The sequence below is a fragment of the Neopsephotus bourkii genome, unplaced genomic scaffold, assembly GCF_033783945.1.
Source record: "Neopsephotus bourkii isolate Nb327-2 ecotype Australia unplaced genomic scaffold, CSIRO-AGI_Nbou_v1 NB_518, whole genome shotgun sequence".
NCBI classification, from domain to species: domain Eukaryota; kingdom Metazoa; phylum Chordata; class Aves; order Psittaciformes; family Psittacidae; genus Neopsephotus; species Neopsephotus bourkii.
In genome coordinates, this window is record NW_026901019.1 from 2,096,292 (window position 1) to 2,114,871 (window position 18,580).

At 43.0% G+C, this 18,580-nt stretch overlaps 1 protein-coding gene across 3 annotated transcripts; it reads right to left on the reverse strand.

The window, feature by feature from the left end:
- Positions 1-4,711: 4,711 nt before the first annotated feature.
- Positions 4,712-17,629, reverse strand: YPEL5 (yippee like 5). 3 transcript variants are annotated; one of them, XM_061350526.1, is made up of 3 exons: positions 17,494-17,629; positions 8,663-8,836; positions 4,712-6,848 (listed from the first exon to the last, which is right to left on the reverse strand). In XM_061350526.1, the coding sequence occupies exons 2-3, from the start codon at positions 8,801-8,803 to the stop codon at positions 6,624-6,626; spliced, it is 366 nt and encodes a 121-aa protein (XP_061206510.1). In that variant the 5' UTR covers positions 8,804-8,836; positions 17,494-17,629; the 3' UTR covers positions 4,712-6,623. The 3 variants fall into 3 exon arrangements, with proteins under 3 accessions (XP_061206510.1, XP_061206511.1, XP_061206512.1); XM_061350527.1 differs by lacking the exon at positions 17,494-17,629 and adding an exon at positions 16,685-16,815; XM_061350528.1 differs by lacking the exon at positions 17,494-17,629 and adding an exon at positions 11,437-11,509.
- Positions 17,630-18,580: the final 951 nt, after the last annotated feature.

The window sequence follows — 18,580 nt, forward strand, 5'->3', positions numbered from 1 at the left end:
TTTTTGCCACTAAATGCACAAGAGAAAGTTTATATCCAAATTAACTTTGGAAACATAATAGAATGTCAAACTAGAGTGAGGAGTGGTAGAAGTTGTATCTACAAGCTCAATGCATAACAATGCATACCTTAGGCAAGGGTGATGATGGTGCTCCCCCTACTTTTGTGATCACATACCACTTTCACCCCCAGGCTACACGTATGCAGGGACACGATAACCATGTGCTGCCCAATCCATCAGAAATCTGGCATTTTTGAAGTGTTCTATTTTTGTGACCTAAATCGTCTCTCACTGATGTCCTTTCAGCTACAATAAGAAATCATGCTGAGAAACTTCATCCTCAGAATAGGGGCTTATTGAGTACATCACTAAGCTAATTCTTCTTCAGCAGGAAGACACGAACAGACAATCAACCAGTCCCTTCTGAGCTGCAATGACGGATCATGCTGATACTAGAAGTCACCCTCTACTATTGCCAAAAGCAGGCAATTCCTCCAGTCCCTGAACTGTGCTGATTCTGTAAGGAAGGTGCAGCAATCACCATAGCAGTTATGGATTTTTGTTTGCATGCCTGCATTTTAACCACATACATCTGTGGGAGCTGACGGAGCTAAGGTAGGTTTTACTTTCCCTTAATCCCTAAAGCAAAGATTGCCCTAAGGAAACCTAAGCAACTTGTTCTAATTGAGAGCACTGCGTGGACTAAAATATAACAGACCAGACCAACCTAATAAAAACGGTCAGGATGGGGAGAAAGATCTGCTGGCCAAATCCCAGCAGCAGCATAGCAACAGAGGCTGTTTCTGCACCCGTCCGTGGGATGCCCCGGAGTTCTCACCATCTCTCTGCCAGCATCCCACTTTGATGGTGCACATGAGCAAAGATCTACCCCTGAAAAGCAACAAACGCCCTCTTCTTCCCTCTTTACTCACCATGTAGTCATGCTTAGAATAAGTCTTCAAACCCTTCAAGCATAGGGGTTTACTATATTCCATCAATAAGGACAGACAAAGGCAACTTTTTGGCTAAGCACCCTTGTATGAACTAGCCATTCTGCTTTGTGCTCCCCTGATAGGAACGAGGTCTCCCTATTTCACTGACGACTGCATCTCTTGGAACTTCTGCCGTTAGTCTGCAAACAAGCCTTGCAAACACCACTTTTTCAATCCATGGCACACAGTCTGTTGTAACTCAGTAAACCTACTGCTTCAAATACTTGTAAATGTTTACAACAGTCAAATCGAATGCTTTCAGAAGCACAAAGCAAAGTCCCCTATCTAAACATCCCCAGCCCTTAGAAGGAAACGGCATTGGGTCCTGATGTTAGACAAGGATACATCTCTCATGGGCAAAGACTATAAACATGAGGTCTGAACCCCCTTCTCCCTCCTACATACCCCTTCAGACACTTAGGAAATGCATATTAATGCCATGGCTTTTTGTTCCTCCGCCTATTGTTCTTCTGGTTTTACTTCTGTAAGAAATACAAGTTTCTGATAGTGTAAAATGCTTCAGATAATGAGAACCAAAACCAGCCTACTTTGAAGGACAACTGCTTTCCAGCTGCCTTCACCCAAACACCAGGCACTTAGCTCTGGTTCTGCATTTCCCATTATCTGTGTGCTATAGTGAGGACATGCGATGAGATTTGTCAAGAAAACAGAAGTGCTTACATTCAGTCTCTTCCTCTGTTCATCAGGGAACCTTAGATCCCCTACAATGCTCGAGGGATTCCCGCTTTCCCTGGACCCACACAAGTCAGAAAGAAAAGGTGCAAGCTTACTGAATTTCTCCCCCCTCTGCTGCTTCTGAGTGAATTTGTCTCGTTTAGTTAAGACTTGAACCATCCCTCCCAAAGCACACAAATGTCTTCCTCTTTTATCTGGGTTTTTCTTCCATAACCAGCCTCCCAGTACAGAGCAATTCTGGCCATTTCTTAGACAAGTGCCTGGGTTTATTTTTGCAGTAACAAATCAGACAGGAACATAACAACCTTTCCAACTGAGCAGTACACAGAGCAGCCTGTACCAAACTCTATTTCAGGTCCTTGAGAGAGAAATGTCACGTTTAAGAGGCACAGACTGCTATTTCACAGTCACCTCCTTTTTAAAAGGAGGAGCTGCAATGCAAACTTAAGCAGGTCACAGCTACAATAACACCAGATGGAAAGAGACAATGGAATGCAAGTGTCCTGTGAACAGGGTGAATGAGGTCTTTCTTCACATTGCCACTACCCAGAGCAGGATGTTCAGTTCAGTATCATTCTCAAACAACTTCTGCCTAGACTTGAAGATGAGAGAGGTGATAATGTCACTAATAACATGCTAGAAGGTCCTTTACCTAGTGACAGGCTGCCATTAGGCTGCAGCAGTTATTACTAGCATCACAGAAATCCATTCAAGTAAGAACAACCCTATTAGTGAACAAGCAAAAGGCTGGAAGGCAACCATGACATTTCTCCCCTTATAATTACCTACATGTACCAGAAATCCTTACACCAGAGAGAGGTGGTAAGGGAAGTAACTATGAGACCAGGAACGTCTCCATGATATCTAAATTAGGCTCATCAGAAGGTGTTGAATGTTTTTGCCACATAGTAGTTGATGAATCAGGCAGAAGCTCATTTTCTTTGGCCATTAATATTTCAGATTTCCTGAAAGAGGCAAAGGCTTACACAGTGACACTGTCTATCAGGTCATACTCCTCCTTACCACCCTTCTAGCTATTGGGCAATTTTAACTCCAGCTTATGAAGTAAGGAGCCTCAAAACTGCCTAGCTCTTTAACATCCTGCTAAAACAGGGCCAGATTGGAAAGTGACCCTTATCAATGCCCCAAACAAACTAGCAAGTCTGAAACATTTCATCCCTGTCAGAGGCACGAGGGACTCCATAAAGCCCTCAAGATCCACAGGAAACCAAGCTCCACCAGACTTTTAATTTACTATTGCTTTGCTAAAGAACTGAAGAGAGGCCCAAGGAGGAAACACCACAGACTACTTTAGGCTTTGGCACAATGGTACTGCAATGCTATAGGTCAGGTTTCTCTTCTAAAATAAGGCTGATTCAACAGCTAGGCTTTTCCCCAGCCACCTCTTCCTTGTACCTGGCAAGGTGTAAGGTTGTGTCCTGAACTGCAGCTTGAGGTCCCTTCCAACCCTTGGGATTCTGTGATTCCTTTCCTGTTAACCCACTGATGATCTGCTGACATTATTTCGTACAGCTCAGGCAGAAATCTGGTGAGACAAACTTGCCCTATACAAATAAGCCTCTCTCAGTTAACCATAGCCACCCCCGAGCAAAGTGTAAGGCTACTGTTTCTAACAGAGCCACGAGATACGTATGCCATTTCACACGTTCTTATGAACATCCATAGAAAGAGTAAGTAAAACACTTTTTCAATCCATAAACACACCATCCTATCTTTTCATCTTCTCAAAGCTGTGTTTTGCCGAAATGGCTGTCAGCAGCTTTAATGAAGTATCTCAGTCCAAACCTGAAATACTTCAGTTACTTCAAAACCAAAGCACACCTACACTGCAACTACAGGATGAGATCATAGCACAGGAAATATAAACTCTAATTCAGGTAACATCAGGCCAAAGTTATAGCATCCCTGCTAGCCCAAGCTGCAGCCTAAAGCACAAGTTCTGAGGTCTCCATAAACACACAGGGGAGTCTGTCGTGCACTGAAATTTCCTTTCTACCTTCTCTGCCTCTGACAGCATAGGCTCACCATCACACGCCAGGCACAAGTTCACTGCAGCAGCACTTTTTGTTGTGCCAGCTATGCCTTGTTTAGGAATGCAAGGCTACTGCAGTAACACAAAATAACATTTAATGTCAAATAGCAATGTCTTCTCTGCTGCTAGCTGTACCGTAACCAGTCGTCTTGCTCCCCACAGATAAGTTATCTGCATTCACACACAAAGCATCTCAAGGAGGAGCAGTCAAAACTTATGAGGCTAAACTCTCCCATGGAGCCAGCAAGGCGATACGGAACAGCATGTGGGCTAAAGTGCAATACAAAGTCTACTGGTTTAAAGCTGCAGTGCACTTGCTTAAGTCTCATAGACTTTTAATGAACTCACCTCAATAGTGTTTTTCAAATCATAGGCTTTTGGGAAAGTAATCTTTAACATCATGCTACCACTCTATCAAAACAAAGAGGTCTTCATAGCAAGTTAGAAAAAGCCCCTCAGGCTCCATTACACCAATATGATACTCTCACCCCAGTTCTTCAGCTACAGCTTATGAAGTTGACCAGCTGGTACCAGAAGGCGTCTCCTGAACATCTGTACACAAAGAAAAAAGATCACAGAATTCCAGATATACAAATACTCAATTCCTCAATTTCCAATTGATCTTTAAGCAAAAACTTCACATTTTTGCAGGAGTTATGTTGGGCACCCAGAATTCCACTAATGAGCCACTTCCTGGATTTATTTTCTCTTTAACAGGAGCAAACTGAAGGCATTCAAGTGTATATGGTATATACATATATATATGCATGAATGGTATATGTACTTAGCACCTCCCAAAATCAACAGTACACTTTTGCCACCTATTCAGAGAGAGATGCTCATCAACAGCTTGTCACTGTGCTGTAGAAATGCAGTGATGTATTCAACAAGGCAGGGAACGGAAGACAGGGTACATCATTCAACAGACAAGACTCCATGAAAGTTACTCAAAAAGAATGGCAAATACCAATTCAGGACAAAACATACTTTATTGTACTGTAATGTCAGAAGTACAAGAAAAGTACTGCAGAGAACCATGCTAATGAGGCTTTAAAGGTCTGTGAAGGACAGAAGTACAAGATAACAGGGTACTACTGTACTCAGTGCAAAAACTGATTCGAGGCACAAGTACACGATCGTTTAAGCAGCTTGATTCAAGCACAGCTCTGGTATGATCTACTCTGTTCTCTTTCTATGTGACAATTCTATAAGAAAGCTACTTTTACATGAAATAGGCAGTAGGTACAAGTCAGGGGTGTCCAAATTGCCACTTGGTGACAAAAAATAATAAAAGAAAAATACTCTGCATAGTCACCCTCCACATTTTAACTTCGGATATGGAGCTGTGGCTAGTGAAGAAAAACACTCTGAAAGGTGAGAGCCCAGATCTGTTTGGCTAGGTGGAGGGTTTTTTCCCCTCTTCTAAGCCTGTGGGTAACTTTTTTCATGTTGACCCCAGTTTATCCAATAAGAAGAAAAAAATAAAGTCTCTCTGATAAGGAATCATACATATCTAACATTCAAATAAATTTCAGCCCTTGACATCTTATGACTTAAGATAGAACAAAAGTGTTTGGGCACCCTTGAGTCAAGTTAATGAAGAGCGTTTTTGCTAAAAAGGCAAGCAAGTTCACGGTTTCAAACAGAGCTGACCTCTACAATAAGAAAGCAGGAATCCAAGTCACTAGTTACTACTAGGCTGACATGTACTGCTGCCCAGAAAGATAAAAATGGAACATCACCATGAAAAAGGTTCAACAAAGTTGAAAGATAAAGGTTTCAACACCAGAAGCAGCATTTGAAAACAAGCTGTTTAATCTTTTCAAGAGATGCAGATTGCATAACTCTGGGCATGAACAAACATGCTGGCAATCTTTTCCTTTGACACAGCAGCTGTGTTTAACATAGGAAGTTCTGGGTTTAAAGAAAGCTACTTGAAGAATTAAAGATTTGCGACTCCCTGTCTACTTATTTAGTAGAGCAATGAAAAAAAATCACTACTGAAACAGTAGTTTCTCAGTGGATCCCTATCATTACAAACACAGCTTGAATCGTAAGCAACGCAAGACTAAACAGACAACTATTATATTATTACTATGCTTATTTAGTTACATCAGTTAAAAAAAAAAGCCAAGCAGTTTTGCCCTATTTCAAGAGTATTTTCCAATCAACACCAGTTTACTTGGTGAATGGGACTTCACAAATAAAGAAGGAATGGTGACATCTTTGGGTCAGGAACGACAAGAAATAATGGGCTCTGTGCTACCAATCAACCTCAACAAGAATATGGCACGAGGGCCAGCCCAAGCTGTACCAACACTGAACCTTTAGCACTCAGCACAAATTCGGATCTCTTTACTTTAGCTAGCAGATCAGGTGAAAAGACTGGGTAAAAAAAAACCCAAAACAAACCCAAAATAAACCAAAACCACTAACTAAAACCTTAACTCCAAAATTGGAACATAGTTTTTAAAAAAATCTGTAGTTTTAAAATAACTTTATGCTGACATCAGTTTGTGCAAACTAAAAGAAACCTCATCTCATTTCTCTCCAACAAAAGACTAATCCCCCACATATTTTCATTTTAGCCCACTGTATCTGTAGATACAATCTCAAATCTAACAGATGTAAATGCAAGAGAGAAAAATTTACAGCATCTGCACAACATTCTTTCTACAAAGAGCTGCTGGAGGGAAAGTAAAATATAAAAGGAATAAAGAAAGGAAGGTTCCATCTGAAATACTCTCACAATCTTTCCCACTCTGTAGTCCATGAATCCGACTCTGATGCTAAGGTGACAGTGTATGTAAGCAGATTTTTTTGATGAATTTATTATTTTTGAGTTTCAATTGAAGAGAACCTGAGAAGAGACTCAAGTCCCTTCAGGAATTGTCAGATGGAACATGCTCCTCAAATCCTTCGCTCTCTCGGACCAATGCTCTTTCCAGGATAACACGGCCTTCCTTGTAGCGCTGGCTGTCTTCAGTGGCAAATTCATAGATCCAACCCAGTTTGCTGTTGCAGTTCTTGCAGCTCACGTCTCGAACCATGTGGCGGCCAGTGAGCATGACCCGATCCTGAACTTCACTGTATTGCAGATTTACCACCTGATACAAATATACAGGGACAAGGAATAGAAAGGATTAGTCTGCCCAGAGCAAAGCTTGGTAACAATGTCCATGACTATCAACATTTTAGATGTAAAGAGACTCTGACACTGCACATGAACTGAAAACTGCAGTGTAGTAGGTCAACAGCCCTTGAAAATCTGCTTGTGAAGGTAACACTTTAAAGATGCGCTTCACAGGGATGTATAACTCACTGTTTAACCGAGACATGAAATGCTGTCACAAGAAGTGCTAGAGTGCAGAGTACCTTGTTTAACCAATTGGTATTAATCCACTTGCAATATATGTAACCCATTTCTAGCAACTGGTGTGATCATTTATTCCCAGAAGTCATAACCAAAACATGAAGAGGTACTTCTTTAGAAGTCTTCAGCTGCATTTGAAATCACCATGTAAGAAAAAGCAGGCTGAGAAAAAGTGGCTGAGAATGTAGGCATTAAACATGCACCTATTTTTCTGTGTGCTGTCTTGGCACTTTAAAACATTCTCTTAACTTGTTACACAGCAACACCACAGAACCAAGATACATAATTCGCTGAAAAGTCAACATCAGAACTACATCCAGACTGCTGATACGCATTAGGATTCTGAAAGATGGGGCTGTGCTGCTTTCTCAGCCTGCCATCTGACTGTGCTCATTCTCTCTGCTTCAGATGTAAGGTATTTGTGTGCAGAAATGTAAAAAAAACCAAACTTCTGTGATTAAACCCCACTATTTAACACAAGAAAAATTTGAACCCCAGAAACCAGTGAGCATTGGGTAAAAAAGAATATAGATGCACAGTTCTCTTACAGCTATGCAGCCCAACACTTAGAGACAAATACTACTGAAAGGATTCAGCATACCAGAAATCCCAAAGCCAAGCACAGTTAAGTGAAGACATTACTGATGCCCCTATCGAATCTGCTGATCACAAAATGGCTTTCAAGAAAACACACAAACCAACACACCCCAACGATTACATGACCAGAAGCTTTGTGAGGAACCACAGGATGATCACTGCTTTTGCAGTGTGTCTAACAGAGGGGTTAATAAATAATGCTATAGTTCAGGTTTTTAGGTGTGTTATTAACATTATTCTCAGCTTAAAGCCAACACCCAGCAATGTACCAGCTTCTAGGAAGAAAATTAACTGTATCCCAGCCCAAACCAGGACACTTCCATATTTCAGTCTGTTGAATTTAGAGGGAGGTGTCCTTGCCCATGGCAGGGGAGTTGGAACTTGATGATCTTAAGGTCCTTTCCAACCCTAACTATTCTACGATTCTATGAATTAAATCAAATAGGATCAATTAAAAAAAATATTCAAGTAAACCGGATTATTATTGCCTGTAAAAGAGACTATGGTTACCTAAAGCTAACAAACTACTTCTAGCTTAAAGGCATTTTAGAATTAAACAGAATATTACCTAGACTTTAACTGACTAAAAGTGAAAATGCCTTTGAAACACTTTGATAGAACAAAAGATATTCTCACAGTAAGTCTGAGGTTCATGGTACAGAAGTCTCCAAAGTCAAAACTCCATGTATTTTGCCATGATACCTCTATATACACGATCCTCTTTACAGTCTTTCAGTACTGTGGGTAAACTAATTTAGATAGCTTGCCATTGACAATAAATGCCTAATTTGACTTCAAAGACTGCTGGATAGAACAAAATAAATACTAAAAAAATTAAGATAATAATTATACATTTTAGCCAAGAAGCTTTTTCGTTTTGATGACAGATTCATTTCCCACCAATTCATTTCTCAAAAGCAAATAGTAGTTCCTCCTCAGCTTCTTACCAACCTTGTTAAAAAGAAAGGCTCTTCCCGTGGCCCCTGTAAAACGAGTGGAGATGAGCTCAGAACGATTGGTCAGAATAGTGTCGCAGTTTGCACAGGAGAACAGGCGAGTGCCACCAATGTGATCCAGAAAAATCCTTCCCATTTTTAGAACTTACGTAAGTTTATACTCAAAGACCTGAAAGCAAAAAGAAAGATCACACACATCACCCATTGCAGAGAAAAAACAACCAACCACAAACACCCCATATACATGGCAGAATATTCTGCAAACCAATTCAGCCAATGATTGCAGAGGCTCCTTCTTTCATAGACGAATTACTGAACTTACAGGCTACATCCAGCCTTTCTCAACAAGACAAGTTCTTTCCCATCTTACCAGTAAGATGACACACCTAGATAGAAACTAATTACATTAAATGAGCAACCCACAAACCAAAACCTTTAGAGTATAGTTCAGACACTTGCAGACCACTTCTGGACCCTACAGTTCTTAAACCCAAAAGCTCCCAATTCTTCCTTATTTTCTTTTCCTCTTTAATAGAATACCGAAATTCCATTTCAGTATATTCCCAACGACTCACTCATCTTAGTCAGCACTGGGAAATGAAGCACAGAGAAGTACACTGAGTCACCAAGGCAATTATGGTTTAATTTTCCCAAGTCACCCCCCCCCTTTTTCAAAATATGTATTTATTTTGTCACTTCCCCTAAGCTTTGCAGAATTTCTGATATGCAACCACACAACATCACCATCCAAGATGCTTTAGTCTTCTGTAGCAGGCTGGGCTACTGCATTTGACTTGACACTTAGTGATTTCATATACGTAACAACATAAGAAAGGTTTGGATGCTATTTCACATAACAACCAACCCACCCAGTCTTTACACCAGACAGTTTGTATATACAAACGTTTAAAGCCTTCTAATCTAAATACAAAATATTGTATCATTTACCCAAGCTATTTCCAAGGCATTGTCACTGAAATACCTCAGCAACTTCAGTCAGCAGGAAAAGAGAGCTTAGAAATTTATATCAGCAGACCAGCAGTATCTAATAAGCAAATGTCTTCACTGCTTAGGAAAATTAAAGTATCTCACCAACTTTGTACCAACTACATAGATTACTCAGTTAACTAGCGAGGAGGCACGAAACATATCAGACAGCTGAAAACTTAAATCATGAAGGATGAGATAACACGACAAAGGAATTCAACTATTATGTTATTTCCATTTCAACTGCTGAAATTTTATGAGTAGGCATCTATAGTTAAACAAGTTAAAAATACCTCCATTTATGCTTCAGATGTGGAATGAGAAAAGAGTATTGCCTCTGCTTTTGTCATGCATAGCAATGCAAAGTAAATCTGACATGCTGCAATATTAAAATCGTGTGGGTTTTACTTTTCAGAGCAGGAGACAGTGTGCCATTCAGAGAGAAATTAATCAAATGTTGTGCTCGTCAAGTTGAATCTTCTCTGTCAAATGGCTTTAAGGAGCACAAATACCTAAATTAAACCCATTTCAAGTTTCAGGGGATCAGTTCTTAAAGCTTACTCTGACATACACAAAGCAAATGGACTAAAACATGCACCTGCACACACAAAATTAAAAACACCATTTTTACATGTAAAAATCGTAAGCCACTGACAATTTTTTCCAGTTGCTTTATTTCATCACTTTGTTTTCTTACAGTGTGCAGCAATAAAAGGGTTCCTAGTATTGAACAGAGTGATTCTAGCACAACTTCCTTACATTCAGATTTTTTGTATCTTTGTTAGTCTTCTGTATCCTGTCTGAAGGATACATAAAAATTCAAAGGAATGGAATAAAGCTTTCCTTTAAAAGTGATATGACACCCATTTTTCTTCTTGGGAGGATAAAAAAAACAGGTCTTGAGTTTGACAAAAATATCTCAAAGACTTAGCTGACTGTAAGGGTGCATCTCCTTGTGACTCTACACAAAACATGGAAGCGCTTTCCTTCAATTTCTCTAAGCTTTACACCTCTCTAATGTCTTTATCTTTCCTAGCAAGCAAGGGGAAAAGAAAAAATAAGATGTGAACCGTGACAGCATGAAGGAAAATCAACAAACGGTAAGTGTGAATAAATAGTATCAGTCAAAATCTTCAACCAGAAGAAACCACAAAGACAAGCAATAAGGGCAATTGTGACAGATATGCCCATGAGGCACTTGGCCTGGCTCCATGTGTCATCCTTACTAATTGTGGATAATGCTATTTTTGTGTTGATTGTATTGTGGATTAAAAACAATTAACTGAGCATAAGTTACTGTAAATGTGGAATCAACATCCAAAAGGGTATTTCTTTCAGGGTAAACACAGTGCACACCCCTTCAGCCAATATAAAACAAATCCAAATACATCCTGCTCTTTCACCAAGAGCAACACAAACACTAAGCTTGCTAAGTGACGAGAACGGATCCATTACACAGACCAACCTTGCAAAGCATGCCACGCTGAAAAATATGCATCTGAACACTTAAAATGCAAACACATGTTCCATCTAAAATCAGAATTCATGTTACTGCACCTGGAAAACCAGTAACCCAGAGTCACTGAAACTAAAATGTAACTACTTCAGAAGAGAGTGCCAGTGTAATTATTACAATCAAGTTAGAAGTCAAAGCATCATAGAAATGTATTACTTCTGGATATGGCATTATGCATGAACTGAACTGCTGAGTCCTGAAGATGCTGAACATTAAAATAAATGCATAAATAAATACAATCAAAGAATTCATGCTGAAAAACCTACTTAGCAATAGAAGGCCTACATTCTTCAATTATTTGTATCTCATCAAAAAGCTGAAAGTAACCTCACCAAGTATCTAAATGAGAAAAAACTTCCAGTAAGACAGACTTGGGTCCCAACAGAAAGACAAAGTGAGATCCATCTGACTGTGAGAATTCAGATTAAAGTTACAGCAGAATCTAACAAATCAACTGGTACCCTAACAATGGTCTTCAGAACACGGCGCATAATAAAACAATGTATTGTTTAAATAAATACACATTTAAAAATTTGGAAAATTAAATCCTACAATATGCATTATAACAGTCAAAATAGTTCAGATTTTGAGTTGGGGTTCTGTTTTTAAGAAAATGCTAAAATACTGTAATCCTATTTGAGTATCCCACTTTAAAAAACAACCTCTACACTCAACTGGTCCCTGGTAATTTCAGTCAAAGCAGATGGCATCCTACAACTATCATTAGCTCTTGGTTTTGATGGCTACAGGATATCAATCCTTAGGGGTCCAGCTTAAATGTATACATCTTAGTCTTTTGCTCACAGTAGTAAAAAGTAGGAAAACAAAGTTTCAAACTGACTGCTAGTAGGGCAGCCTCTGAATGCTGCATTTGATCATGGATTTTCTAAAAGACAAGGAACTTTTGCTTTTTCCTCTCATGTAAGGTAGAGAAGTTAACTTCAGCTTGGGATCATTTCACACTCTTCCCTCCCTCCTTTTTCTTCCCCAAGCTAAAACCATAATATTCACTCATAAGACCAACTCAGAATGTACTCAGTAGAGGTGAAGCCTGTTCTCTCCTAATGAACTTGAATCCTGTAGGGTAGAACTCACCATATAAAAAGCACTACAGAACAAGCAAAAGCAATTTTCCATTGCTCTCAGGCTCATATCCTTTGCATACAGAAGAGATGTGTACAAAGTCACCCAAGAAAACCGTGTAATTTTTTTTCCCTATAGTTTTCACTTCCCATGTAAAAGGTGTGGGCGTCTATTTATGTTCACACATACATAAATGATCTGAAAAAAGCCACTTAGAGGCAGCTTTTATAGGCAGTGGGAAGGCTCTTAAATGAAGAGAAGCAGAAGAACTGCAAAACAGTAAAGCATTTCCACAGCTTAAGATCCTCCAGTTAGGGGGAGGAAAATGCAAGAAGCACACTCAGCCATTCATCCACTCTTTCTGCACTTAAAACCAGTGAAAATAACTTCCACTGGTTCTGAGCTCCAGTCAGGTTCCCTATTGCTAGTTACAACCCCTGAAGTGACACTACCATATCATATGAATTTCATCATGCTACTAACAGAACTTTCATCAGTCAGGAATCTTGGTTATTCACGAAACCATATGCTGAGGAAAGCACAGAGATTGGTTTGGGGGTTTTTGGCCTGTGATGTCACCCTTTAAGTCAGCTAAACATTTTTTTGCTGGGTACGTGTCAGTGATGAAGTCCTAGTGATCCTGCCCTCACATAAACTACCAAAGATAAGTCATAATGTTAAATTAATGGCTCCAATTATTCTACACTGGAGACCTAAGGCTAAAGTAAGGCAGACTTACTTACACTAATGGGATATAAAGTACCTACCACCTGTCAAATCTAAGCACTTCAAAGAAACAGGTACTTTTAGGAATTGAGAGATGATGCCAGTGTGCCATTAGTAGGCGCCTGTGTTCTTGGGAGTATCTTTAGCTGAACAATCAATGGTAGCTCGTATTACCCAGCTAGTAAGGCTTGCTGACAGGGCAGTATTCTGACAGCACAAACCTTAACACCACTTCCTAGTCATCCTGTGAAACATTTCCTGCCTGCATGCTTCTCCCAGCGAGCGCATAGACAGGCAGGAAACACAAGCACCGTGGTTGTGTACTATTATACATGTTCCCACAGCAGCATGCTCCCAAGCTTCCACCTGTTTTTCAGCATTGATTTTGGCAACACTGAGCAACAGCTGTCAAAGAGCTCACATTCAACAGCTTTAATTTGTCCACTATCTGCACACAGAGCTGAAACCACCTGAAGCACTACTTGGTTGGTATTTGGATTACCTAACCTGCCTACCTTCAAAAGCAATAAAGAACAAAAAAGCAACATGAAGAATTATTTATTAACATTTTTAAAACTAACAGTCAGTGTTTCTTGTCCCAGAGAGCATCTCTTGAAGACACAGGACCATCAGTGTTTGGCAGAGCAAGGAGGCACTTTCCATACACACTGGACTGTGGATATTTCAGAAGCTTCAGTGTTGCTTCAGCACCATCTACTGCATCTCAGATCTACAACAGAAAACAGCTGCTAGTTAAAGGATAAAAAACTGTGACGGCCTCTCTTTCACCATTTCACTGCCTAAAGACGTTTTCCTTTACATGGTGAGCCAACAAGCACTCCCAGCGCCTTGAAGAAAGGCTGTGCATTCCCCTAGTTACAGTAGAACATTTTCAAGGTGTACTTACTCTGGAAACCCAGGCTTAAACTTCATCTTCACATGTCAGGAACTGGGCTTGAGCTTCCTCTTCTCATCTTCATGTACGAAAGAGGAAAAAGAATACTTAAGCACAGCTATACAAGATCACACATTAAAGAATCACTGGGTAAACAAAAAAAACCCCAACCAACAAACTTGTTTCTTACCTGCCTGTGTTTCCACTGCTCACAATTGGGGGTGCATCTGAAAATACAGATGTGGTCAGTCTCTTAGGAGGTCTGAGATTCAACTATCTGCCACAGACTTCTGTGGCTGTTGAAGGAAGCAGGACCCAGCCTCTGGCCTCTGCCTACATGCAGAATTTGTTATCAAAGCACCACACGTAGCCAAATGTGAAGAAAACGTGAACTGGAACATTATGCTATGCTCATTAGAACCAGCCAGCTACTGTAGCAAAGATGACTGAAGAGGCTTTGGCAAAGTAATGAAAGCTGTGTCCAGATGCAGTGCACAGCACCCGCACAGAACAGGCTGCCCAGCAGGATGAAACTGCATTTGTGCAAGTTACAGTACTGTAATTTTCTACTGTAACTCAGCTTGTTTTCTAGGTAAGTCAAAATCTTTGCATTGGGACACTGGCATTTCAGTGTGTTAACATAACATAGTGGTGTACACGAACACTTAACACAGGGTAGTGTGTTTGAAGTTTACAGTGAGCAGAGCCACACAGGTGGGTGCTTGTTTCTAATAGAGCCCCCATATCTCAGCATCTCCCACATAATCACACCCCACAATACTCTGGTTAGATAACATATAAAAGTATTAGCTTACAAATGGCATCACTTAGATTTTCTTTCCCACTAGTACACAGAGTCCAAAAGCAACAGCTATTCTTGTCTCCCAATTTCTTTTTCTCCTCCATTTTACCCTTCTTAAGAGAGGAAAAGGTGATCCTCTCAAATCCTCAATTGTTTGTAAGAAAGCTGCATTTCCTGGTTTTGCGATAAATTTATTCTTACACTAATAAACGAGAACTTTTGCCTATTCATTCATTCTTCAACTTGCAGAAAGCTAAATTCAGATTTTCTCTTTTCACGAACTTTAACTGCTGTAGTGATACAAATCTTCATCCAAAGACACCTCTGATTCACGAGTTACAAACAAACTTTAAAGAACCAATGAAAAGACAATGACCATTGAAACTCCCACACAAAGCACATCCAACTGCCAGAATACGCTAAGTGCATCTCACCAAGAAATTTTTATATTAACTAGGAAACTCCTAAATGTAGCTCAACGCTCCAATAGTGAAGAGCCTTGCTACCAAACATCCACAGTGTACAGGCATTTCCACTACACACGTAACAAGTTATTTTTAAGTTAAATCTTGCTTAAGGGAATTACATATTGCTGCAAGAGCTGAGCAAGTCAAGATTTCAACATAGGTCAAACGATAGTAAACAAATACGAACCAGTGACCTATCTTGGACAACACCACTTCAAGCCTGTGATGACTACCAGAAGAGGGAATGCTAAATATATATATAATACATATATATTTGTGTGCATGTGTACAACTCACTTGTCAGATGACAACTTACAAATCTCACCTACTCTTGTCATCTTCCCTACCCAGCTTTGAGAGGCATGCTTGGCAGCAACATCTGAAACTCACTCATCATTGAAGTCTCCATATAAACAATTAGATCTGAATTCTATAAGCTAAGGGCCTCCACAGCTACAGAAGTGAAAGTACCAGATGACAGAAGACTCTAAAAACATCTCTAAAGACTAGACTAGAAAAAGGGTAACACTTGAAAATGGCCAGTTTCGTTTGTCATAAACATTACTTCAGTACAGCTGTCCAGAATGAGTCTATATATAAAAGGATTATATATAGCTGTTACATAGTTTTATATATAGCTGAACCAGCCACGAGGGAATCTTTACCACCACCAAGTAAGCTCCCTCCCTTTCTGCCATCAGTCACAACCATTGTTAACCAACGGCTAATCAACTGGCACTAGTTGTTGACAACAAGAGGTGCTCAAGGCCAATTACCAATCTGAGAAAAGCCATGCCCTGTGCTTCTCCCTCGTGAGACTTGGATACTTGCTTTGTTATTCCTTCAACCTAACCCTAACGCCATGTTTATTTAAAGAAAAATAATTTATTAAACTTCCAGCACTGTATTACCCAAAACACAGCATTTATTCTTAAATAAGCATGCTGGATCCATCTAATGTGTATCTGCTTGCACAATACAGCTGAGGTGTGTACACAGAGCAACAGATCAACGGACAGATAAGAGTTTCTCCTTTCTGTCTTTGACTAGAACCTCTTCCAGAGCTAAAACGTACTGTCACAATCACAGAATCAACTGGGTCGGAAAAGACTTTTAAGTTCATCCAGTCCAACCACTCCACAGCATTGCCAAGGCCACCACTAACCCATGTCACCGAGGGCCCCGTCCGCACGGTGTGTGAACACTTCCAGGGACGGTTACTCCACCACTGCCCTGGGCAGCCTGTTCCAATGCCTCAGCTCCCTGGGAATCCACGCTTTCTCAGTCAAAACCCGCCCGAAGAGCTGAGGGGCTCACTGCTGAAGAGCTGCGACCATCTCCCCCAGCGAATAACCACCACTGAGCTTCCCCGCCTTCAGTGCGAGTCACCCCCGGGCAGGGACACGGAGGGCTGCAGCAGCAGCAAGCCAGCCCCGACGGAGCAAGCAGCACCCCATCACTTAAAAAGACGCTCAAACGGCCCTGCCACCCAACCTGTGGCACCGGGGCTGCCCCAAGGGCTGGCGGGGGGGGGAACTGACCTACGCTCTGGGAGCGGCAGCACCGGCGCCGGCCTTCCTAACGCTCCACGGCCAGGCCGGCGGAGGCGACGTGAACCCCGCACCCCGGGCTGGGCCGACCCCCGCTCCACACAAAGCCCCGTGAGGGGCGGGAGGGGGGGGGGAGTGGAGGGGGAGGCGGGTCCCGGCCTCGCCGTCACGGGGCCACGCGCAGCCAACCGCCGGTGGCTCTTTCGCCGGCGCCGCCGCCGGGCGCTGCGGGCAGCGCAGGCAACTTGACAACAAACAGGAGGAAACAGCTGACGGGAGGCCCCGCCGCCGCGGTGAGGGGCGCCCGGGCCCAGCCCCGCACCCCCGGGCTGCCCGCACTGCCGCTTCCCCTGCCGTGCGGTGCGGAGAAGGGGGACGACGCGGCGGAAAGGCCTGAGCACGGTTCCTCTCCCCCGCACAGGAAAGTTGCCACCGCCCCTCCGGGGAAGGGAGCCGGCTGCGATGCGGGGCCGGCGGAGGAAGTTGTGGTCACGGCAGGGAAGGGGTGCTCGGTGCCGGCCTTGGGCTCAGGGCCGAGCAGGAAGGCTCGGCAGCGCTGCGAGACGCTGGCGGAGAAAGGGACGGGTGGGGAAGGGCCGGTGCTTTGTCGGCGGCGCCGGGCCGCAGGGGGGCAGGCAGGGCCGGCACTGCCCCCGCTCCGCGCCGCCGGGCCGGAGCAGCTCCCCCGGAGCCCCGCCACGGCCCGCAGCGGCAGCCACCACCTCCCGCCCCAGCCACCGGCCGTCCCCCCCGGCCTCCCTGGTGAGTGCGGGGCGCGGCACGGTCCCCCGCCCGGTTACCTGGCGCAGGGGAGCAGCGGCGGCGGTTCCGTACCCGGTATCTACCCCCCACCCTCCACAGCCCCGACGCTCCAGCTCGGCGGCGTAGCCCCGCCCCCGCAGCACGTCAATCAGCGCCGGCGAGGCTCCGCCCCCTCTCGGCCCCGCCCCGCCGTACGTCAATCAGCGCCGCCGAGGCTCCGCCTCACGGCCCGCTCCGCCCCGCTCACCTCACGGGCGCGCCCGGTGGCGGTTGAGGGCGTTATTCGGCCGGGTGGGCGCTCAGCTTTTCACAGCCCGCAAGGTCCCCTCTCCCAGCCTTCTGTCAGCCACCGCCCCGAGCCCGGTGCCCGCCGCCCGCCGCTCCCTGTGGGGGTTTGAGGCACAGCGACGATTGTCAACAGCGTCCGCACCTCAGTGATCCTATGGCTGATGCTGCTTGCAGTGTTTCAGGCCGCTCAAGCTGAAATCTTTGTGACACACCTTAAATACTGCGCATGGCGGAGATGAAAGATGAGGGAAGAAAGAGGGAAAGTGTTTGTGGACCTTTCCGGCCATTGGTTGCAAGCGTTATCGAGTCCCTGTCAGTTTTAATGGCTCAATGCTCATACGCAGATTGCATCCTCAACAAACAGGTAGTGATCTTAGCAAAAATATGATGAAAAAAATCCTTTTGAGCATGACAAAGATATGAAAAGGGAAGGTTTTTTCCTCTTGCAGAGCAAGCCATGCCATTTTAAGGATTTCTAATGATATCCCATATCTAATAATACGCATGCTAAAGAAGGTATACTTTTTTCTAGGTCCATCCATGTGATATCAGAGGAGCGGCAGGGCTTTCCTATCATTCCACATCAAAGGCAAAGCATCTGTGCACATGCAGCAGGCAGTACATACTTACATGCCCAAGTGTTCTTCAGCTTCCTGCATGGATTTTTGATGAGCCTGCACAAGGTTAGACAGTCGATGGTGGGTCAACACCAATGTGTTAAGAACTGCTGTTTGCTTCAGGCAGACCTCCACAGAATCAGATCTCTTCAGTTAGGCCAGCTCTGGCCTGATCCTGGACAACTGAGCACTGACATTGCTCATTGACCTGTTGTCAACA